We start from the raw sequence: 24535 nt of genomic DNA on the forward strand, positions 1-24535 counted from the left end.
TTTATTCTTAGCAAGCTTGCAATAAATGGATTCATTTTTTATTGTTAGATTTTACTTTATTTCCTTTTACATTGTGGGTAGTTGTACTTGCAGGTGCAAATGCAACGTATTCACATTTATATAGCACTGTTCCATTTTTTAAAATACAAATCCGATTTTATCTATATGGTCCTGTAATATCTTATTCTATACACTAACCAGACTGGGATGTCAGGCTGTGTGCGGGAGCCCACTGGATGACTTGGAGCAAGGTCAGTCCAGGTATACTGCAATGGGTCAAACATGCAAACTCCACACAGATATGTCCCAGCCACAATTTGAATCAGAAACTTTATTTATCTGCGGTGTTAACCACTGAATCACCATGCCACCCTATTTCAGATCATGTGTCTGAAATGAATAATCATATATGTACCATATAGGATTACTCATATGCAGTGTTACTATTGTGTTTTTAGGAGATTCATTTATGATCCTTCAAACACACAGATAGGTCAAGGTCCATCTTGAATATCTGGAACTGGGTCACATTTGACCCAGCACAACCTCCCTGTACAAAAAAGTATAGTACCTGCACAACTGTCTAAAATACTTTAGGTCACTTTAGGAAAAGTTAACAAATTTCAGGCTTAAAAAAGCAAATTTATGGTGGTTTGAGCATATGTCTCAGCATTTGTAAGGGTTAACCCTGTTGCACATAACATTTATATACAATTATATTTCCAGTGTTTTTGTCCATGAATACTGTGTGTATGTTATTATATGCCAGTTTAGATAAAATAGTATACAGATTGCATTTAATGAGTTCAAAATGTTCTTTGATATAAGTGCACTTTAAGGATAAACCCACAGTGGGTTGAGGAACAGAAAGTGTGCCAGCTATCGGTTACAGACTCCCGCCATGTATGTGGTGCAGCAGTACCCGTCTGAGACCGAAGGGGGCGTTCTGCACCCAGCCTTCACACAAACAGCACTGACTGAACGGACAGAGAGCTTTGTGCCGAAAACTAAGCCCAACCTGTGTCAGACTAATGAATTAAAACGGCCTGTTTAAGAGGTAAATACTACCGAGGAAGCGCTTGGCAAACAACCCGGGGTTTGAGTCGCAGTCGTATATTTGAAAGTAGAGTCATTTTGCATTTGTTAGGGTGTTCAAAATCATCCGTGGAGCAAGTTGGTGTTGAGAGAGGAGGGCTCAGGGCGACGGTAGCAGCAGCCCTTCTTTCGCCTGTGAACTAGCGGCAACACGGAGCGATGCTCGGAAGTTGAGAAAAGACAGTAACAAGTAAATTAGCTTCATTTTTAAACTTCACAAAGTAGTTGCATTAGTTGTAAAGCACAGGAACTGGCCACGAGCATGGCTATTTTAGGCAAAGAGGAGAGGATACTTAACTTCCTCTGTGATTGTAGCTGGAGATGTGATGGGTACCTGAATAGTTTGCGGCCTAGGCTAACCAGTTAGCTAACGTGTACTAGCCGCTCGATGCTAACTGCTAACATGACTTCCTTCCCGCAAAATGCTAACCGCTAGCTAGTAATGTTTGCATTGCAGCTAGCGAGCTAATGTAATAACCTGTATGACAGTAGATATAGACCGGCGCCTCTCGTGTTATTTAAAGTGATTTTCAAACTGTTTAACTGTACGAATAGCTGTGATATTACCGAGACAGCAGCTGAGATCGTTTCTGCATCCAGGCGATGATTTATGAGAAATCTACGGAAAATGTAGAGCTGATGTTTATTAGCTTGCACGCTTAGCATGCAAGCTAATAGTATGCACGATGCTTGTTTACTGCTTGCTTTCTGTCTAAAAAGTTAACCGGATTAGAATATCGTTAAATATACAGGTACGGTTTTATCAGTTTCAGCAAACAAAATTAATGATTGGCAAATAGGGAAGATGCTTAAAACGAGGTTTTGGTAAGTGCGGTAGCATGGTTGTGTTGAACTTTTGTTTTCTGACCCATAGAGGCCAGTAAAAGACCGTGTGGACCATATATCAACAAGCATGGAGTTCCCGCAACAGCAGAAACCGGCGGGGGAAGGAATCATCTATCCTCCTGGAGTTAAAGAGATTACGGACAAAATCAGTAACGATGAGATGGTCAAACGATTGAAGGTATGTTTAGTGGGCTTTCTTGCTCTAATAAAACACAATTTTCTGCTGCCCCTAACGTAATTTAAGAGTGTCCAGCCTGTGGCGCAATGCCAAAAAATCCTTCTAACTTTGTAAACTGCTCTATATTAAGTCATTATTGGCCCTTGTTGTCTTGGCTCTTATTTTGCTTGTAAACAATACTCCTTGTCATGTTGTTCCTACCAGAGTGTTTTTAAATTTGAGTGTGACACCATACAAAACAGGCGGGGGTATTGTTCATAGGCCTCAACATTTTCTAGGCTTTCATCCTATCTCCCCAGGCTGGAAAAATGGAATGGTCCCAAAATCTGAATGCAAGAAAAGCAAACATTACACACTGAAGCTATTTTTACTGCTGGTGAACAAAACAGAACAGTGAGTCATGTTTAAGTGAAATTTAAGAAGAGAACTGCAGTAATAAAACTGATTATAAACAAGAGTATTTTGACCTTTGTGGATGTAAATAAAACTTGAGGAGTTACCACATCTTTAAAATATGTGACAGCTCTGAACTAAACTAAACTAAATAAACAATAGTGTTAGGCCATACTAGAAGTACCTTTTATCTATTTTATTAATTTGGGGAAACTGTGTAAGCCCATTTTTCATACATTTGTGGGACTAAAATATATACACTCAATGGGCAGTTTATTAGTCATCCATTTAATTGCTTGTTAATGCAAATATTTGATCAATCCCATGGCAAAAACTCATTGTTTTGTAAGCATGTAGACACGGTCAAGACAATCGTCAGAACATGACTTAAGTGAAGAAAGATGATTTAAGTGACTTTGAACATGTTCGGTGCCAGATGGACTGGTATGACTATTTTATAAACAACCACATTTTACAGAGAATTGCAATAAAAATATCCAATAAATAGCAGTCCTCTGGGTGAAAATGCCTTGTTGATGCCAAAGGTCAGAGAAAAATGGTAGGACTGCTTTGACCTTATAGGAAGGCAATGGTAACTAAAAATAACCATTGATTATAACAAAGGTATATAGAAGAGAAACTCTAAACCATTGAGACATTGAACTTTGAAACAGATGGGCTACATAAGACCACATTGCCTGCCTCTCCTGTCAGCTAAGAACAGGTCATCTGACTGTTGGGGTTTGTCTGTATTATTGTACAGTATTTACTATACAATATTATGCACCTTAAGGCGATTTTTGTTGTGATTAGGTGTTATATAAATAAAACTGAAATGAAACTGGGGCAGCGTGGAGTTTGCATGTTCTCCCCATGTGTTTGCGTGGGTTCTCTCCGGGTACTCGGCCTCCTCACACAGTCCAAAGACATGTAAGAAGTGGGGTTAGGTTAAATGGTGATTCTAAATTGCCCATAGGTGTAAATGTGAGTTTGAATGTGGTTGTCTGTCTCTATATGTTAGCCCTGCGGCAGACTGGCGACCCTGCCTTTCACTATATGACAGCTGGGATAGGCTCCAGCTCCCCCACGATTCTGATAAGGCTAAGCGGAAGAAAATGAATGTAATGGAATGAATTGTAATTGAAACTGAGTTCCACAAAAATAATGCAACATAATATTACCCAACATAAAATTTGAGAAATTTTCTTAGCACACTGTGGGCCTCTTAGTATCAACTAAGACTGTTTAAACTCAACAACCTTCTTGATTATTGTTGGTGTTCAGCTCCATCCATTTATGAGCACAGTATATCAATCGTCTAATGGTTGCTTCCAGCAGGACAACACAGCATGTCGAATTATCTCACCGTGGTTTGTTGAACATGACAATGAGCTCACTGTAGTCAAATGGCCTCCAGTCACCAGATTTCAGTCAGCTGTGTCATCAACTGCACATTCACCTGAGGATTTTAAAATAGAACAAAGAAAACTGACAGGTCATTATTACATTTATTATATTCCTGGCCAATTTGTACCCAGCAGCTATGCAGGGACATTATATTATATATCAGTTGTGATTGTGGCCGCCTGGAAATTTCCAGATTATCTTTTTTTTAGCCCTGTTTGTGGTCTAACCCTCACCTGAGGGAAATGGGAGTTCCTTAAGTGCTCACTCCTCTGTTGTGTTTATCTGTTATTTGCTAACTGTGTCTGGAATTCAATCTGAGTGGACATTTGGATTTTAGAACTTATTTATTGGTAGCTGCTGCAAGAAGTAACTGCATCCAAGGCTGACTTGTGAATTAAAACAGTAAAGTTTTGGACTGGAGAGCTAAGCAATAACCTAGAGCTCACTAGAGAGTACTGTAAAGCTAGTGGTGGCTGAAGATTGTGGCGAGTTCTCTATAGGTGTATCACTATCAGTAAATAACACTTAACACTGCCGTATGGTTATTCATTATAAAAAATACACATTAGAGGTGTTTTAATTGTGTGCATTTAACATTTATATCCACAATTTAAACAGTCAGCAGTTTTAAAGTCAGCATTTCTACTTTTTTTTATTCAGGGGTCCTGTGATTCCTTTTAATCATATTAGAGTGTTTACCACGTTAAAAATGGTTTCCGGACAGCAGAGAACTGATTAGAGTGACCATAAAGAACACAACCCCTGGCCTTGTCAAGTAGGGCAAATGTACTGAATGGCAGGGTGCAGACTGTATAAGACAGATGTGTGCAACCGTTTAACCTGTGCTGGATCGGAAAGTTTGACATTAGATCTGCAGTAGGGGTTGCATTGTACTGTGCTGCCAGCAGAGAAGTTAGTGTATTTTGTTTTAGAAGGGTTTTGATGTCATTTCCTGTCTTTAAATTTTCTAGACTTTAAGTTGTGTGGTAAAATTATATAGTCGTTGTGTATTTTCTAGTTGTAGGTTGCACAGTGTTTGTGATATATTGTAGGTTTGTGTTATAGTGTAAATAAGTACTATATCAAACTCTTGATTGATGTGAGACCATGATTGTTCCACATTTAAAAACAGCATATTACTTTTGTGACCAGTTGTGGCTGCAGGTTTCTTCCTGTTAAAAGTGAGTTTTTCCTTCCCACTGTCACTAAGTGCTTGCTCATAGGAGGTTGTTTGATTGTTGGGGTTGTCTCTGTATTGTTTAGGTCACAATATAAAGTGCCTTAAGGTGACTGTTGTGATGATTTGGCACTCTATAAATAAAATTGTATTGAATTGACATATTGGCTGCTTTCAGTCTATTAAATGGTACTTCATAGGTATTGCTGTCAAGGTAGCCTGCCAAACCACTCACTGTGTTGATCTGTTTGTCGAGAAGACATTATCTCTGGCTATGAGTTAAGCTTGTGTCGATCCTGTGTAACACGTTCCACAGATTTCAGGCTGAAGTCCTGGCAAGTACGGTAGTGCAGAATTAGAATTGGAAACCAGGTGACTCAAAGTGATTTAGGTGTAATCTGGTACGTGCAGTGCTTATGTAGCTGTATTTTTTTAAATGCCTTTTATTACTACTGAGCATTTATTTTGTACATGTAGTCCTAAAAAATATCAACATGCCTCATTTTAGAATTTACTAAAAAAAACCAAAAACCTGGGTTTGGCTGTTTAATAACTGAGAAATGGCTTTACACTTAAGGCATGTTTAAAAAAAAAAATAGCAGTGGTGCCTATTTCTTGAAGAAATTCAGGTTTCAAGTAGGGCTAGGCGATATGACCCAAAATTCATATCTCGATATTTTTTAGCTGGATGGCGATATAAGATATATATCTCGATATTTTTTTAAGCCATAAAGTAAGAACAAAAAGAGAGTTCTTAGTCAAAGCTGTGTCCCAGATGTCACACAGGCACTTTTATTAACATACAGCACAGATGTACATGAAAAATTACTCAAAAATAAATTATGAGCATTCATTAAATAATAATGCTCCATGAATAAAATAAAACAATGTTGTTTTTGTGCATAACAAAGAGCTCACAATTGTGCAGTCAAAATGTAAACTAAAAGACGCTGAGCGTAATAACAAAGACAGACAGATTTCACAGCAGCTCTATTTCCAAGTTTTACTGCGTGACTGACAGCCTGGAGTTTGAAATCCACTTCATAACCACGTACGTCTCTTACAGGTGCTATTTATGGTCCTTATACACACACAATACGGTAATATTACGTTGAAGCACAGTACGTATCACTCCGCGAGGCTCCTCGGTAGCCGTAATGCGCCGACAATCTATCAAGCGGTGCAGCTCCGTAGCTGACCAAAATCGTACTCAAACATTTTTGACAGATTGCTGAGCGCCGTGTTCCACATAAAATCGGCTCGCGGCCATCAAGCACAACCAGAATTCATACATAAGGCGCGCTGTCAACTTTTGAGAGAATGAAAGGATTTTAGGCAATGCAGCCCGTAGGGACTAGCGCGGTTAGCTCGTTAGCATGGTTAGCTCGTTAACACGTTGACGCCGTCCAGCCCCACGCATGGGGTGATGCGCAGTAACTCGTTAACGGAGATTTGCCGTGTCCATCTTGTCGCTGCCTGCACGTGAAGCGATGGGGGAGGAGGGGGAGTTGTGTTCAGTGAAGGATAGAGGCGAGGCGGAGTAACGTTGCGTAGAGATAAAAGTAGACGAAAGAGAGGCAAACTTGCGGCTCCACAACTATAAGTATAATGTAACATAGGCTATATCGATATAAAGGATATTGTCACATCTTATATCTCGTATAAAAATATATCGATATGTTTTAAAAACTCGATATATCGCCCAGCTCTAGTTTCAAGGATAAAATGTTATGCTTTATGCAACATTGGTATTCATCAGATACGTCTAAAGCACGCACTGAGAAAATTTGTTGTGATTCAGAATTTAAAGGAGACGGAAAATCAGTGCCAATATCTGTCCTTACTCATTTTCTCCTATTTTGACATGGCTGCATTCACTTTGTGAGCAGCAAAATGCTTCATGTGTGGGAGTAGCTTACAAGCTGACTCTGTATTAGCCAGGCTTTAAAGATGAATCAAATGGAAAATGGCTATCTCATCCTGTAATAAAACCCTATTCAAGTTGTTGGGATAATATTAATGTTTTTATTTCTATTTATTTATTTTAAACAAGCTTCATATAACATATCTTTTTTTTATTGATAAAGACACATAACAACTTTAAAGTTGTTATGTGTCCTTCCCACCAAACATTTATGGCTTTGGTTTGGGGACTTTTAGTGACCTTCAAATCCAATGCATCCTTATGGGCTCTGCAAGAACAGTCTGCTTGAGTCAAACTCTGCCACCATGCGCTGGCACTTTGACCATTATTTTCACCACCACAGTTTTTTTTTTTTTTTTTTTTTTTTGTTGTTTGTTTTTTGTTTTGAACTGTTTGTCTTTATTTCTGTTAATGTTAATGTTAATCTTAGTAACATGCCGTTACTAAGATTAAAAAAAGCATCGTGTACAGCATCTGCTTATCTGTGGTTTTTTGCTTGGGTATTTGGCAACTTGGAGAGAAGGATTTTGGGTGTGCAACCTATGCAGATGTGCTTGTGTGCAGTCCTTCACAAAGACCACAGCACATAGCACCATCTCCATTGGGCTATGTGTAGGTCGAATGGTGACTGGTCAAAAAGTGGACCTGAACAGGAAAGGGGGCAACAATGGAGTTTGCAGAGAAGGAGACAAGTGCATAAGAAGCAGCATGAAAACCACAAAGTAGCTGCAGGGGACAGATTTTATTGTTTTTAATACTTCAGCTATTTATGTTATGACATCAGTCCTCTCTGTGGTTGCCTGAAAGACTAACAACAACACAAGCAAGAGCAATGCTATGCATATGACCTAATTGCGAAAAATTTCTTTATTCTACAGTCACACTAGGAAAAACTGTTGTTGGAGACCATTGCGTGACCACAGTTATTGTGACTATATGCAATGAGCTTGTGTACTTGTTGCCTTTGAAATGGTTGCTTCAAAGATGAGGACCAGGTCTGAGATCACTCGCAGTTCGTTGATGCCTTCAAAGCAACTTTAGGTGTCCCTCCACAGTGGTTGCTTCTCTCAGCGCTGTTACATCATCATACAGATGCAGACATTTATGCCCGTTGTTAAGGCGCAAGAAGCCACAGCGGTATTCTCCTAAACAGGGGTGCTCAATACGTCGATCGCGATCGACCAGTCGATCGCAAAGGTAATATTGGTAGATCGCATGGCATTAAAAAAAATAGATGCCAGCCTATCATCCATCCCGTCACTTGATTGATACAGGGAAGCCAGTCAGATGACAGCAGATTTTTTCTGACGCTTAGGTCGCTGCGCATGCGCAAACAGCGGCGCGAAGTGTAGTAAAACTGACAAGCTAGTCAGCGAGTTAACTCCAATTTTTAGCTCTCGGTTTTTTCTCTTAAACCTGGCCGTCAGCAGCTACTGTCCGGACTATGCATCCCTGGCTGATTCAATTCAGTGCAAGTCATCAGAGTAAACTCAGGTAATGACAAAAAATTTACATAGTTAATTGTGTTGTGAAATATTGGATATTGCGGTTATGCATGTATATACATTGTAGATATAAAGAATCCTCAATATATTTATAAATAAGTATATGTTTTGGATTTTTGTAGTGGGTAGATCATTTTGACTTGGTCATTTTATAAGTAGCTCACATGCGGAAAAAGTGTGAGCACCCCTGCTCCTAAACAATCGGTGTTGCCACTCAGACAATATTGCGTTAAACGCCCTGATAAACGTGCATAACTGACCGACGCACAACAAAGATTGTCTCGCGATACAGGATGTCATGTCAAAATCGTGACTTGGCTAGCATAAAAAGGCCCTTAGGTGTGTTAAGAAAGTAATACAACAAGATTGAGTCAAGTTGGCAGTTGTAATCTGTTTTTGATAAATCGACAAAAACTTCAGATCTATTGCCATCTGCATGCACAGAATTTCACATTTGCGACTTAAACCTCTTTTCTATTACTACCTAATTGGGTCGGTTCACTATGACTCACTTCAGCTTTCAGGGTTTTTCATTAGGTCATAGTGTCTGGTAGGGCTGCCACAAACGATTATTTTGATAGTCGATTAGTCACCAATTATTTTTGCGATTAGTCGACTAATCAGATTGTGCATCCATTGGACATAAAACATACAGCTTATTGCACCAGTAGAGCAGGGAGATATGGCCAAAAATATTTATCACGATATATATTTGAAAATTTGCGATAACGATATAACTGACGATATAATTGATGCGAGACAAAATACAACTCCACAACATTACTAGCGCAAAAAGACAACCTTCCATTTATTTTCACTTAAACAAGAAGCTGTTTTTTATGTACATTAAAGCTTTATAAAAATGTAACAGTGCAAATGCAAATGCCTTGCTGAAAGTTTAACCAAAAGGCATTTCCAGTAGAAATGGGCTGACATATCCTGAGCATAACCATGTATAATATCCACTGAAGTTAAAAAGAGGTGCTTTGCAACATTAAACTGCAGTGTGCAGTACGTATTTTTCGGACCATAAGGTGCACGGGATTATAAGGCACATTAAGCGAAACAAAGTCAGATAAATCAAACTTTATTAAACTCATTCTTCTTGCTTCCTCCACTTCTGTACCATTGATTCATTAATGTTGAATTCTCTGGCAGCTGCTCTGTTCCCATGTTGTTGCAGTATATTAATGACTAACCTTGTATTGTGGATGGATTATCTCAGTTGTTCTTCTGACTGAAGTTTGGTCCGTTTACAGCATCCTGCCATGCGATTGCATTTGTCTCTAACTATCAGAAACCTTAACGTTAACTTTTTTAAGTGGAAAAGTGTTAGTGTTCGTCCTCCAGCTTCACTGTTTATATTATGCTAACATAGCTGTGTTGCTAGCGATCACGTAGCACATCATTAAATACCAGCTAGCCCAACTTCAGTAACCCTATAAACGTCACTGCTGTTTAGTTTCCTGTCTTCATTTATGTTGGAAGTGATAGCAGAGCTGTACGTTTGATTTTTTTCAGAAATCTCTCAGTCTCTCAGTCAGAACATGCTAGCGAAACTAGCGAGCTAACTTCCGCTAGCTTCCTGCTAACTTCTAACTCCGTTAAATGTAATAAATTTTGTTTTCATGGATGCCTGGAAGTTAAACTTCATAGTTACACCTGGTAAAGCAGCAATGCTGATCGTTTTATTAAAGATGAAAGAATTTAGACAGTTTTTAACTCTCAGTGATGCTGCAGTGTTCGTTTGACCTGAAGAGGGGGTTTAGGACCCAGATTACTCCCAGATTTAAGAGCATCTTAGTCCGACAAATATGACAATAACAACGGCCGCTTGCATGTTCTGCAAAAAAATGTGCTTTGTCATGTATCTGACGGACAAACACCAAACCAGTTCCACATCACTGAAGTTGCACCATTTTTACAAACCAATTCTGGTTCATTTGTTTCACTCAACAATCGGCCATGTGCATATGAAAACAAAGCCACTGCGCATGCGCGTTTTACTCCCATTCTATCGCGATATTTCATTTTCCTATCGTTGCCTAACATTATACCGGTATTACCGTGAACGGTATAATATGGCCCAACCCTATGCACCAGCATGCATCTGCTCTTATTAACGATCATTAGCTTACAGCTTTAAGTGTTTAAGGTATGTGCTAACTAAAAATAAAGACAACATGAGAGTTTATTAAATTTTAATGACATTTGCAGATTGTTTCGGTGAAGTTTAATCTGCTTGACGTTTATTCAGCTGTGTAAAAACTATAACTTTAATCTCAGCCAAACCGATTTAATCAGGAACAAATAAAATACTAAAAAAAGCCAAACAATAACATTTTTAAGTTATCTAAGTGACTTAAATATATCATATTTAACCTGAGTAGCGAAAGACGGCGGTGGGTTTGAAAATGGTTTGCCGGGAGTCCGGTGGTCTCACCGGCTCGTAACAGACATCTCCGAAAACGTCGGAGCGCTTTTGAAAATATGTGGTGTCTTGATAAACTGAGCAGATATTTGACTCAGAAAGAATAAATAGGAGTAATATTAAAACTAACTAGCTGCCACCATCGTTGGAAACTGAGCTGGGCCGTGCTATGAATTCTGGGACACAGCTTCTTCTTCGGGGTTTAACGGCAGCTGGCATCCTTGTACATGCAGTGCTGCCATCTTCTGTTTCAGTCCGTTATTACACTCTTAAATTCTACTACTTATTCCTGCGTCTTTTGGAATCTTACAAAGCGTCAAACGACGCGTCGACTATTAAATTAGTCGTCAACGATTTTAATAGTCGACGTAATCGTGACTAGTCGACTAATTGTGGCAGCCCTAGTGCCTGGTACAGGTCCTTTTTTAGTACCTACTCTGCCAGGGTTCAAAGTGGTCCAAGGTAATCCAAAAATGTGACGTTGACAGATAGCATGCCAGTGATTGGCTGGTCAATGGCGTCGCTCGAAGCGTCATAAGAGTATCTTGCTCTTGCGTTTATATAGAGACATAACCAGAATACAGCTGGTTGTTGACAATCTTCATAAACTGGATGAGAAACACTTGCAAACCTTTGCCTTCGTCTGTCTCAGAGTAATTGCAGTCAGTCCGAATTGATTACTTGGAGACTAGAGGTTAAGGTGGTTGAAAGTTCAACCTCTAGGTGACCAGCTGCTTGCTGCAATTTCATGCAAACAGTCTTGTCAAGCTGCATCTGACAAGACAACTTGTCAACTGCTGAGCACATAAACAGAGTGTTTTGGAGGACTTGGATTTTGAAGTTGCAGCTGTGATGTTTGGTACACTTGAGGTGCAATTACTAGGCAGATAAAAAAATTCATCACGCCTTAATATGTCTTATTGGTTGTTTTTTCCAATTCTAAAAAGCGTTTTCTTAATTAAAATATTCCATCGGCCTTAAAATGTAACTATAAAAATAAAACTATAACCAAATTTTACTTCTAAAGCACCAACATGAAGATTTTCAGCACTTGTTACCAGTTAAAATCAACAGTCTCACTACAGACAAGAGTAAAATGTGAATAAAATTTAAAAAGTTGTGTCGTTAGACACTAAATGTCTTTACACATGCGCTGCTCTGTGGGTTTCTAATTGTTACCCAACAGAGGGACGTGCGAGAACACGTTTGGCGCAGTTGGTTTGGACATTAAACGGTCTTTAACCTGCGATCTTCCCACAAATGAGCCCATGTGAGCACAGTGCAAGTAACAGTTAGATCTATTCAAAGTGGGTGACGTATCTTCCTGCTGCACTCAGCCCTGTCAAACCACACAGAATATTTCCAGTTGTCAAAATGCGTCTGAAGTGGACTACTTCCTGTTGTGTACTGCATGTGAGAAAGGACAGACCTGGTTCTCATTGTAAGGAGTTCATGTGTGAAAACTACTCTGAGCTCTTGTCAGTCATCTCTATATGTGGAGGTGGCTACTGTCTCAGGCTGCTTCAAAAGTAGCCATTAGTCTATTTAGAGAAAGCTTCTGTTTTTTGTCTGTAGAAATTCATAACCAACATGCTGACGTGCAATGAATGGGAGTGGCTATAAATGTGGCTCTTGGACTTTTTGATTAGTTAGTTTGATAATGAACTCTGGCTGGTGTTTTACACATTAGATTTGCACAAGAGTAGAACTTGTGGTCTTGGATGATTTGAGTAAAACATTGTACTTGACCTGGCTTCACTGTTTCTACTGTCCTCTTTGTACTTGTTACATCAGTGTTATACTTAAGGCATCCATAGCCCACTTGGGTCTGTATGCTTTAGGTGGTCAAAGTGAACCTCTGTAAATGTCCACGTGCCTTTAGTTTTGTTGTAATCATGACGAATAGTCCGCAGTAACACTACACTACAAGGCCCTCACTATGCATTTGTTCTCCAAACAGACTCTTAAGAGGAAGGAGTTGAAATAAACATGTTAGAGGATAAAGTTGTGGCTTAATCATAACAAGGACACACACTACTCAGAGCATTCTTGATTGAAAATAATGAGGAAAAACTGGAACAGCACAGATGGTAGATGTTTAATTTGTAGTAAAGAGAGCAAACGTCCGTATCAGATTTGATTGATGATGCACCTGATTAAAGACCTGTGACTGTTAAAATTAAGGTAGGTAAAGCTTCATTAATAGCTGCCTTTGTATATACACAGAAAGGTTTTGAGCTGAAAGGACTTCAGCCTAATTTTCGCCTGACGTTTAGCAGTTGTAGATTCAAGAGTCAAGAACTTGGTTTAGCAGTTATTTGAAAATGCGTCACTTACATTTTATCACTGAACTAGAGATTTTGTTATATTTAGGTTGCAGAAATGCAAGTAAACAGTCCCACACATTTAGCGTGGAGGGCCTCAGCTCTGAGTAGCGAGTGTTCCAACAGAGAGTAGAGAAGCTTGGGGTGCATGTGCGAGTGTGTGTAGGAGTGAAAGGTGTGTATGTGTGTGTCTGTCTGTAAGAGTAATTGTGGTGCTCTGCAGTCTGCTGGAGCTCTTGGCCCATCCCCCACCCCTGCTGGCTGGTTATTGAGCTCTACTGCTATGCTTCAGCTGGCTCTCATACACATAAACACTCACGCACAGAGGAAGCAGCAGCTTAAAGAGAGATATCGTAGCTGTAAAAAGTCATTGGATTGATAAGACTGGTGTGAAGATAAGCTTGAGAAGCCAGTGTTTCATTTTACTGAGAAATAAAAAGGTCCTCAACTGAAGTTTGTGTTGTGTGATAATCCAAAGGGCAACGACAACATCAACACCGATGAGTGCTGGAAAGCTGCCACTTTCTACTCAAGTTGTCTTTTTATATTAGTCATTTAACTCTTTATAACCCACAGCATTGGTACCTCTTGTCATTGGTACCTCTGTTTCCTTAAATGTTCGAAGATAATGATGCCGTGCATCAATAATTTGGTCTTTCTTGTTTTAAAGCCCGTCCCAATTTCTATATTTGCTAGCCTGCTGAGCAGGTTGCTGATGTGGTGGTCCATATTATTATCCAGCTGCTTTGCTAAAGAAGACATCATCTCTGGGTTAGATGTAGTCCAGGGTCACCGTCTTGGAGCTCGGCTTTGTTGGGCTCCAGAGCAAAACAATGACTACCTTTATCAGCTGCAATCCAAGACAGTGGAGTTGTTGTTCATTTGCAGGTGTAGCTGGTCTAGTGGTCAGCCATACATCACAAAGTACATTGCAAATGTTTGTAGAGGAGAAACTCATAAATGGATAAGGAAAACGTGTGCCTCTCATGGCAGTACCTGTCTTATGTCATACAGATGAAAAGTAACCTGTCTGCTCTCTCTGGTGGATGTTTTGGTGAGACTGCTTTTCTATTAAGGGGATTAATTACATTACAATTGCATTGTATGTAAAGGCCATTCAGCAATTTTTGTAGAACTTGTTAGGGCGCATTCCCCATTGGCTTAGAGATGTTGCTGTTAGCCAGAAGGTCTGTAGTAGAAGGTTTGGGTAAGATGTAGCTCACCTCATACTTTTTACATACCTTTTTTTTCTATGACAAAAACACTGGAAACACAAGCAACTATATTTTGTATTTTGTATTGAAACATTGAAATATTCCACTTGCTTTATTTTTTTTAAATGCATGCATCCACCATTTCAACCTCCACCCTTGTCTCTCTGTTTAACAGATGGTGGTGAAGACATACATGGACATGGATCAAGACTCAGAAGAGGAAAAGCAGCAATACCTCGGCCTGGCACTCCACCTTGCATCAGAGTTCTTCCTTAGGAACCCCAATAAAGATGTTCGGCTACTAGTGGCCTGCTGCCTGGCTGATATCTTCAGGATCTATGCCCCTGAGGCTCCCTATACCTCCCATGATAAACTCAAGGTTAGATACCAACCTTGGACTGAACACTGTCTTCAAGGGAGTCTTATAGTAGTCCAGATTTTTGATGATTAGAATCAGAATCAGAATCAGAATACTTTATTGATCCCTGGGGGAAATTGAAATGACAGCTGTCATCAAATTTATGGACTAAATCAAAATATTGACTTTTGTTCACTTATTGGCCTGTTTCCTGGCTAATAGTTGAGTGTGTTTGATTGCTAGTTTATGGTGAACCAAAATGACCCTGAAATGTGCGTCTACTGTGATCTCATGCACACATGCAGGGTCATATTGGTTTGCCGGGGTGTGGCTAATGTTAAAACTGTTAGCGTCAGTGGCTTTCTTTCCTGATGGGTTAACACCTGCACCACATGCGGTTACACATTGCCCTTACTAGTGAGGGACCAAAGCTTAATCTCTAAGTTTAGTAATTGTGCATACCCCTTTAAAAATGTGCTCAGATCTTATTGAGTCCATTAATATCATTTTACATCAAAAGTAAACAAAATTGAGTTGTGAATTAATGACATGGTTGAATTTGCAGCAAGATTACAGCGTTGACGTCTAGTTCTTTCATTCAAAACCACGGCAATGTTATTTTCCCATGATGCACACCTCAAGTGAATATTGGTTGCAAGCCCTCCATTGAGCATCTTTGTCACTACTACTGTGAAACTTGTGTGTACTCAACAGCACTAACTCAATTTCCCAAAATTCCCTAGGACATCTTCCTCTTCATCACTAGACAGTTAAAGGGACTAGAAGACACCAAGAGTCCTCAGTTTAACCGATACTTCTACCTGCTGGAGGTAAGGTGCTAAAGGAGAGATCACTGTTTATGTTTGGAGCTAAAACTGTTTGGGTGACTAACAAAAAAAAAAACTAATTAATAATTTAATCTGTTTTCATGGAAAATTTCCATTCTCTGTTTCCAGCTACTGAAATAGCAGGATATGTTACTTTGCGTTGTCATATTTAATAGTAAATATTTGATAGTATCATAAGCTTTTAACCATACACAGTCAGTGTGTTCATGGATTTTAGTTCAAGGTAAAGTACGTGGTAATAGTATTAACTGCTAAAAAAAACCAGTAACATTTATGGCTTTGTTGTTTTCTATAGAACCTGGCTTGGGTGAAGTCGTACAACATTTGCTTTGAGCTGGAGGACTGCAATGAGATCTTCATCCAGCTTTTCAAAACACTCTTCTCTGTTATCAAGTAAAGACTTTTGTTATTGCTCGAGTCTGTCAAACTCTTTTTACACCAGAGTTTAAAATATGTAACTTGAAGGAAAACCGATAGATGTGATTTATTTTAGCATAAAGACATGTATGCTTTTAGATTTTACTACTAAATGGGATTATAATAAACACTGTATCAATTGTTTATAGTTAGTTTTTGATTATCATTATTATTGTTTTTATTTTTGTTTGTTTAATTATTCCTCCTGTTATTACACTGAAATGATTTCTGTCTTTCTTCCTTCATAGTAACAGCCATAACCACAAGGTACAGATGCACATGTTGGATCTGATGAGTTCTATCATCATGGAGGGAGATGGTGTCACACAGGAGCTGCTGGACACCATCCTCATTAATCTCATCCCTGCACACAAGGTAAACAGCAAATAACATAGCAATGTACAATATAAAATCAAAAGAATAATACACTTCACCGGATTTAATTTTCATTTTTCACCTTCTTTGGAACAGAATCTGAACAAGCAAGCATATGATCTTGCTAAGACTCTGCTGAAGAGGACTGTCCAGACCATCGAGACATGTATTGCAAATGTGCGTAGCGTCCTGCACTCAGTTGCATATTTTAATGTTTTACTTGCACCTTCTCCCTTGTATTTGGTTCGTTTAAATTTCAGTGTCTCTAACGTTTTGTTTTTTTTAATCTAATGCAGTGTTTTATTTTTCATCTTTAGTTCTTCAATCAGGTTTTAGTGATGGGCAAGTCATCAGTCAGCGATTTATCAGAGCACGTCTTTGACCTCATCCAGGAACTGTTTGCCATTGATCCTATGCTGCTTACCTCTGTCATGCCACAGCTGGAGTTCAAGCTTAAGGTGAAGACAACAATCACAAAACAGACTTTAACCCTGTTGTTGATTAACAGTATGCATTTTTAATATTATTTAACCTTTGTGGTGTTGGTGTTTAATGGGTTGTCAACTTACTGAAGGTTAAAGGAAAAGCGGAGGACTGTATTTGACTAATCTAGATTCATCTTAATGAGATTTGTTTTTGTTTTTTAAGTAGCATAAATCTTTTTCTGGCTCCAGAAGGGGCCTGTGCAGAATGTAATTCATTACCTTCATGTCCCTTGAGGAGTGCAGGCTAATGGTTTGAATTAGATTTAGAAAGAAGTGAGCTTACAGACCTCTGTTGGCCACTCAGTTCTGCTTGAGGCTAGTGGCCAAGGCTTTGTTTGCTTCCTCTAATATAACGTGGCAGAATCTTCATATGAAAATATTGATAATTTCATTAAACCTGGTTTTCAGAACACATAAGGAGGCATGAAATAAATAATATTAAAGTATTTCTTTGCATAAACCTTTTCTCTCTTACTGACCGTTGTGAGTTCAGCAATTTTACATATCAATGCAGCCATTTGTGACTCTCTTTGGGAGTACTTATGTTCACAATTTGGCAGCTGGTACCTTTATTTTATCCTGTTCATTTTCCTTAAAAATCGTCCGTGGTGGGCGTCCGTGGTTCAGGGGGTTGGGAAGCTCATCTTGTAACTGGAAGGTTGCCAGTTCGATCCCCAGCTCTGTCTTTCCTGGTCGTTGTGTCCTTGGGCAAGACACTTCACCTACCGCCTACTGGTGTTGGCCAGAGGGGCCGATGGTGCGATATGGCAGCCTCGCTTCTGTCAGTCTGCCCCAGGGCAGCTGTGGCTACAACTGTAGCTGCCTCCACCAGTGTGTGAATGCAAGAGAGAATGAATAGTGGCATTGTAAAGCGCTTTGGGTGCCTAGAAAAGCGCTATATAAATGCAATCCATTATTATTATTATTATTATTATTATTATTATTATTATTATTAAAAATCATCCATCCATCCATTTTCTTCTGCTTATCTGGGGCAAATTGCAGGAGCATCAGCCTAAGCAGAGAAGCCCAGACCTCCCTCTCCCCAGCCACCTCTAGTTTATCTGGGGGAACACACAGATGTTGCCAGACATGTTGAGAGATATCTCTCCAGCATGTCCTGGGCCACCTCCCGGTGGGACATATCCAAAACACCTCACCTGGGAGGCATCCTTGTTAAACCTTAACTGACTCCTTTCAATGTGGATGTCTCAAATAACTGAACTCATCACCCTAAGGGAGAGGCCAGCCACCCTTCAGCGAAAGCTGATTTCCGTCGCTTGCTCTGTGATCTTGTTCTTTAGAACAAGAAATCTTCATCATAAAATATGACCTGCTTTAATATATTTCAGTTGGTCATCCAATGAGCTCTGAAAATTTAGCGAGAGCAAGAGTCATGTGGTAGAGCCGATAAACATCAGCCACAGACATCAGTAAACCTCGTCATGTTTGATATCAGTCAGCAAGGCGATATCTGCCAAAACGCACTCTTGGCTGAGATATCAGTGCATCACTGAGGTTTCATCTTGCATCACCACTGAGTAATGACTCGTCTGTTATCTTTCATTCACTTTTCCTTTTCTTAGTTAGATGCTCAGTTGTTTTGTTTGTCACGCAGATGTTTTTGAAGACCAGCTTTTCTTGTATGAAGTCGTTTTTGGTCATGACATGACTCTTTGAGTGCCCAGTACCTTTACACCATCACAGTAAGCCACCTCTGTATTGAGTCTGCCGTCATAACTGAGCCGTTTCTGTAGATACTGTTAGAATGAGTGACCAACAAGTGGGGAAAAAAAATTCATACTTTAAAATAAAACTGTCTTCAAGGGAGTGGCTGAAACACACGCGCTGCTCTGTGTGTGCAGCAGTATGTGAAATGGGTCTGAGCACAAGATATGAACAGTATTAATAACAGCTTCAAGATAAAAGCTGCAGCCGGTATTAAAAATAAGTGTGTGTGTGTGTTGTGTTTGCAGAGCAATGATGGTGAGGAGCGTCTTGCTGTTGTACGGTTGCTGGCAAAGTTGTTCGGGGCCAAAGACTCTGAGCTGGCCTCGCAGAACAGACCGCTGTGGCAGTGCTTCCTAGGACGGTGGGTGACGTCAACACAGACATGAAGTAATGTTTTAAGCTGCCTCGATTCAGTCACGAGAGACACAGAAACGTGTAAAGAGATGGCATTATTGCAAAAATGTAATTTTTATTACAATTATATTAGTTAAGGAGAAGTTATGTAGAGAGAAGTGAATTTACTTCCGTCATCTTATGATTTATCTATAAATTGGATCTGTAGTGTTTTAGTTGGGAACTGGTCTATCCATTTAGCACAATGGGGGAAAAGGGAAAGTTTCCTGGCTCCAAAAAGAGCTCAGATTAATGGAGAATTGGTGAACAGTGTAAAGTGTGACCTCAGCTCACCTATCAGTAAAATGTGTACAGATTTGTCCTGCTAGTTGGGTTTCCTACAGATTTGGATCCTATTCATGGTGTTGACAGGTGAGGGTTGGGGTGATGGGGTTATCTGTGCATGTGTGTATGCAAGCCACATGTTTTGGTAGTTAATTTTGAAGTATAATAATTAAGGTCAAAGGACAGCAAATGTTTCCCACACTCAGTGGACTTCACCCGGTAATGGAAAGTCCTTGTTCTGCTCTCCAATCTTGGGTCGTTTGGTGTTGCGGTGAATGCAAAAATGCTCTACCTGGTTCTGGTTACAGCAGCTGTCCAGAGCAGAACAAAGATCCCTTCATTTAAGGAGTCCTGTAAGGAGGTGGACTCAGCTCTCTATTTAGAGGCAGCTGAATAAAGGTTCTTTTTCTAACTTCGCTCTGTGTTTCACTATGGGAATCGTGACTTCCGTAGTTGGTCACACCAAGGCGATTCCCACAGTGAAACACCTGACTCTGTTATCAAAGAACCAGGAATTAAGTAACCCAACGTTCTAGTTTGAGCTTGCAGTAAGTCCAAGACTGTGGGGTTGAAGCACATCAAGCAGGACGTAGTCATCTTTGGTGATCTAACCGAACGATAGTGAGGACCACCACAAGAGCAACTTGGCCAGTGAGTCAGACAGCAGAGAAAACACAAGGCAGGAAGGGCACAGGCTCACTAATAAGCAGTGACTAACCTTTAAAAATAATAGCGAGGGGATTTTCCTCTAGTACTTTTATTGCAGAGAGGGCGTTTTCTGTGTAAAAACTTAAAGAAGAAAAGAAATGCTTAAAATAAGTGGCCAATTATTCTTTGGTGCCTGTGAGACCTGTCTATGTAAAGTCTGTGTGGGGAAACAGTGTAGGCCTCATCAGTCTTATTTACTAAGTTTTACTGAGGCACTTTTTCTTTTACCTACAAAGTTTAATGCCTAATTAAATTAATTATGTGTAACTGTATTTTGGTTTCCAGGTTCAATGACATCCATGTACCAGTCAGGCTAGAGTGTGTAAAGTTTGCCAGCCACTGCCTCATGAACCACCCAGACTTGGCAAAAGACCTGACAGGTTTGCTTTGTTTTTTTGTGTTTGGGAGTTTTTCCACTTTCAGTCTTAACCTGCTGTTTTTCATCTTGATTTAACAGAAATATTCTTGCTTATCTTTATTATTCTTTATTCCCTCAGAGTATTTGAAGGTGCGTTCCCACGACCCAGAGGAAGCCATTCGTCATGATGTCATCGTCACCATCATTAATGCTGGGAAAAAAGACCTCAACTTGGTCAATGACCAGCTGTTAGGCTTTGTACGGGAAAGGACCTTAGACAAGAGGGTAAGATAAATATTTGTAGTACAGATATTGTAACGGGGATGTGTTACATTAGAACTAGTGACGTGTGGGTTTATTGGCTTGTCACTTAACGTTGTCATGGCAACAATAGTGTAATTTTAGTGCCAACATCAGTAGTTATTGACCTTATGAAGTGAATTATGTATAACATATAACAGTGTTCATAAAAGAGATGAAATTTCCCTGAATGTAACATAATTTCTTTATCAAACAAGAAATAATATAATGTACTTCCAAAATCTTAATTACATTTTTTTCATCTTTAATCTTTTTCTCTTCCCTTTTCCTCCCTCTTGCTGCAGTGGCGTGTGCGTAAGGAGGCCATGATGGGCCTGGCTCAGCTTTACAAGAAATACTGTCTGCACCACGAGGCTGGAAAAGAGTCTGCCCAAAAGATCAGCTGGATCAAAGACAAACTGCTGCACATCTACTACCAGAACAGCATCGACGACAAGTGAGAACATGCAGGCTTTACAAATTGGACTAATGATTTACTGCTGCTAAGAATCAAATTCACAAAACCCAAGAGGTTTACTTTTTATTTTCTATTGTTTGTTTTGTTTATATTTCATTTGCATTTTAAAAGGCAAAAGCGAATCTGCGAGGGCAAAAAAGTAAAAGTACTGAAGTTATTTTGTTTTTCATTTTTAGGAAAAGAAACAGTGCGGATAAGTTTTAGATTCAATTAATTGATAATTGTGTTAGGAGGACTGAGGTGAAATATTTGAGCATTTGTACCTTGTGACCTGCAGACCAGCCTTAGCAGCAACTCCGGTAATCAGAAATGAGGCTGACAGACCAATTCAGTGCACCACTTTACAGCACCAGGTCTTTGCTGCAGGCTAAGAGGACTGATGTGTTTTAAAGGAACTGTTTTCCTACAGTGTTTTTGATAATGAGTTTTTCTCCTGGATTAATGTTGCAGAATAAGGCTAGTTGTCCACTACTGGGTAGTGTTTAAAGCAGAGAAGGCCTTTAAACTTGCACCCTAGCTGATTTATTGATTTTTCTGTGTTTTCAAACAATTCTTCCTTCCTTTCCTGCAGGTTATTAGTTGAGAAGATCTTTGCCCAGTACATGGTCCCTCACAATCTTGATACAGAGGAGAAGATGAAATGCCTCTACTACCTGTATGCCTGCCTGGACACGAACGCTGTCAAGTCAGTAAACCCACACTAATGACACCATCAAATCATCATAGATACGTACAAATGAAAAATGACCAGTATATTTTTATATTACACACACCATAAAACTGCCTGGATTATTCTTTACACATGTATGCGTCCCGTAGAGTCTGTGTGACATGTGACATAAATTTCATCATCTTGCGGTAACCGTAAGGGTCTTTGCGGATGTCTGTGTGCCTGTCTGGTTTTTGTTTTTTGTGGCAGCGTGGACTTGTCTGCAGATAATTTGTTTTACAATGCACAACTTACAAATGTGCCCCAGGCGGCAGACAAGTGGACTTCAAAGAAGCATAACAAGACTGAATACTTTTTTCTCTCTTGGTGTAATTAATTTTTGCTTTCAGGGCCCTGAATGAGATGTGGAAGTGTCAGAACATGCTCAGAGGCCTCGTCAAGGAGCTGCTTGACCTCCACAAGCTGCCAGTGGTACATTTATGCAAACACACGCACTGATCACCTGTTCCTCCTATTCTTTAAAACTATAACCTGGTTCTTTTTCTCTCTCTCCCTTTCTCTTAGTCTGAGGCCAACAACACAGCAATGTTTGGGAAGTTGATGAGTATTGCCAGTAAGTTGCATACACACAAACACTAGACAGGTCCTTGTTCTTTAAGGCCAGCTTCTCTTTAAATCGTCTTTCTTTGATTGGTTGCCCCTCATAAGCACGGTTTGAGCAGCAAGTGGGTTATTTGTCCTCACACTAATAACCTACCTCCTGGCTGTAGCTTACCAGGTCATCTTCTAATTGGAAGGTTGGTAGTTTGATCACTGGCGGCTTCAGCCTGTATCCTTGGGCAAGATACTGAACCCCAAGTTCCTCTATGATGCTTTCATTAGGGTGTTAATGGGTGAGTGATGCATGTTGTATAAAGTGCTTAAAGTGCTCAGGTAAAGGAGAAAAGCACCATATACGAACCAGTTCATTTACCATTTACTCACAGCCGGAGATGTGTTCACATTAAAGACAGGCTCTCTCTTTTACATCACACAGAGCCAAGACTAGAAAAACTGTCAGAAACTAGACGAGTGTTTAAAGCAGTTTGAAACCTGAGCTTTTTACCCTGATTATTTGCATTTTTTTATTTGAAACTTTGGCCCAGTATTAGTCCTAGTATCCACCATTGAAACAGTGTGTATTTGTGTATATATAGCACAATATCACTATTCTTTAAATAAATGCAAATAGTGTTGTCATGGTTGCTTAATATGTCCAAGCGTGTTGTTCACAAATCATGGGGTCAATATTTGTCTCTCGGCCACACCAGTCCTCATGTCAAGGTGTCATTGTTGCAGTCTGTGGGTATATGATGGATAATCCAGTGGGTCAGCTTGAATTCTTTAGGTGCATAACTTACCGCCTATTATAACTCTGCCTTGTGTTTTCAGAGAACCTCCCAGATGCTGGGAAAGCTCAGGACTTCATGAAGAAGTTCAATCAGGTACTCGGTGAGGATGAGAAGCTCCGAGTTCAGCTGGAGATGCTCATCAGTCCGACGTGCTCCTGCAAACAAGCTGAGATTTGTGTGGTGAGATGACATGTTTGATGCCTCCTCTCTTTAATGGTTTGGTCCCTAATTTCAGTGCTGTTAGTTTGAATGTATCAGACCAAAAGCACGAAATAACCAAAACAACTTTATTTTTCAATTAAAGGTCCAGTCAGTCAAAGAAAATGCAGATTTCTGTGACAGATTTCAGTCTTGAACTGTGATAGAGAGCAAAATAACTGCTAGGTTTACTTTTTCCCCTCTTAACCAGAGTTTTAATAATACATGACTTGCTGTGAATGTGCATGCATAATAACATGCACAGAATGACAAGTATTAAGATGTTATGATGCTGTTTATACTCTCTGCAGAGGGAAATCACTCGGAAGTTGACGTTCCCCAAACAGCCCACTAACCCGTTCCTGGAGATGGTGAAGTTCCTGTTGGAGCGTATTGCTCCTGTTCACATCGACTCTGAAGCCATCAGGTCAGAAAAATTCACATGTGAACACTGATGGAACAGACTCAAAACAGAGCTAAGATGTTAACATGTGTTTAAGTTTAAACTCTGATTCCAGTAAACTGGATCACAGTAAACCAGTGTGTTTTTGTATAGTCTCCAAAACAGGTAGTTGTATGACTAGCAGTGTGTCTCTTCCCCTCACTCAGACTGCTTCATGCCCTAGCTTTGTCTCTGTCATTGTGTAACACTTTACCATAGACAGACTTTCCTCATTCACTGAGACACCTAGTGGCGATAAGGTGTAACTGCAGGCCTCTGGCAGGGCATAAGTTTAACCCTTTCTTCATTGTGGAAAAACACCATTCTGAATAAACACATGTACTGAATGACTTTTACTTCTCATGCTTTGCAGTCTAACAGTTTCTACTCAACCCTTTTTACTTCCTGAAGCTGTAACCAAACAAATTTGGACATAAATTTGCTTAATATAGGAGTAGTAATAATCTGTGTTTCATCTTTTACTTTAGTGCTCTGGTAAAGCTGTTGAACAAGTCTATTGAGGGCACAGCTGATGATGATGAGGAAGGTGTTACCCCTGATACAGCCATCCGCTCAGGACTGGAGCTACTCAAGGTACATGCTG

At 39.8% G+C, this 24535-nt stretch overlaps 1 protein-coding gene across 4 annotated transcripts in view; it reads left to right on the top strand.

Moving 5' to 3' along the window:
* Window positions 1-899: 899 nt before the first annotated feature.
* pds5a (PDS5 cohesin associated factor A) overlaps window positions 900-24535 on the top strand; it is a 31743-nt gene continuing 8107 nt past the window's right edge. For 3 of the 4 annotated variants that reach the window (XM_086295795.1, XM_086295798.1, XM_086295797.1), the window contains exons 1-18: window positions 900-1057; window positions 1970-2119; window positions 14670-14873; window positions 15596-15682; window positions 15996-16093; window positions 16366-16492; window positions 16589-16669; window positions 16810-16950; window positions 18954-19069; window positions 20380-20474; window positions 20592-20737; window positions 21058-21209; window positions 21802-21915; window positions 22290-22371; window positions 22465-22513; window positions 23332-23471; window positions 23801-23916; window positions 24420-24525. In XM_086295795.1, coding sequence (XP_086151921.1) covers window positions 2009-2119; window positions 14670-14873; window positions 15596-15682; window positions 15996-16093; window positions 16366-16492; window positions 16589-16669; window positions 16810-16950; window positions 18954-19069; window positions 20380-20474; window positions 20592-20737; window positions 21058-21209; window positions 21802-21915; window positions 22290-22371; window positions 22465-22513; window positions 23332-23471; window positions 23801-23916; window positions 24420-24525 — 1965 coding nt within the window. In that variant the 5' untranslated portion in view covers window positions 900-1057; window positions 1970-2008. Of the gene's footprint in view, window positions 1058-1116; window positions 1286-1969; window positions 2120-14669; window positions 14874-15595; window positions 15683-15995; window positions 16094-16365; window positions 16493-16588; window positions 16670-16809; window positions 16951-18953; window positions 19070-20379; window positions 20475-20591; window positions 20738-21057; window positions 21210-21801; window positions 21916-22289; window positions 22372-22464; window positions 22514-23331; window positions 23472-23800; window positions 23917-24419; window positions 24526-24535 lie in introns of those variants that run through there. The other variant, XM_086295796.1, reaches the window with a different exon arrangement.

The sequence above is a fragment of the Aulonocara sp. 'chitande type north' Nkhata Bay genome, linkage group LG6 (assembly GCF_057382095.1).
Source record: "Aulonocara sp. 'chitande type north' Nkhata Bay isolate Kocher_YH1m ecotype deep benthic linkage group LG6, A_spYH_male_GT1.1, whole genome shotgun sequence".
Classification (NCBI taxonomy): Eukaryota; Metazoa; Chordata; class Actinopteri; order Cichliformes; family Cichlidae; genus Aulonocara; species Aulonocara sp. 'chitande type north' Nkhata Bay.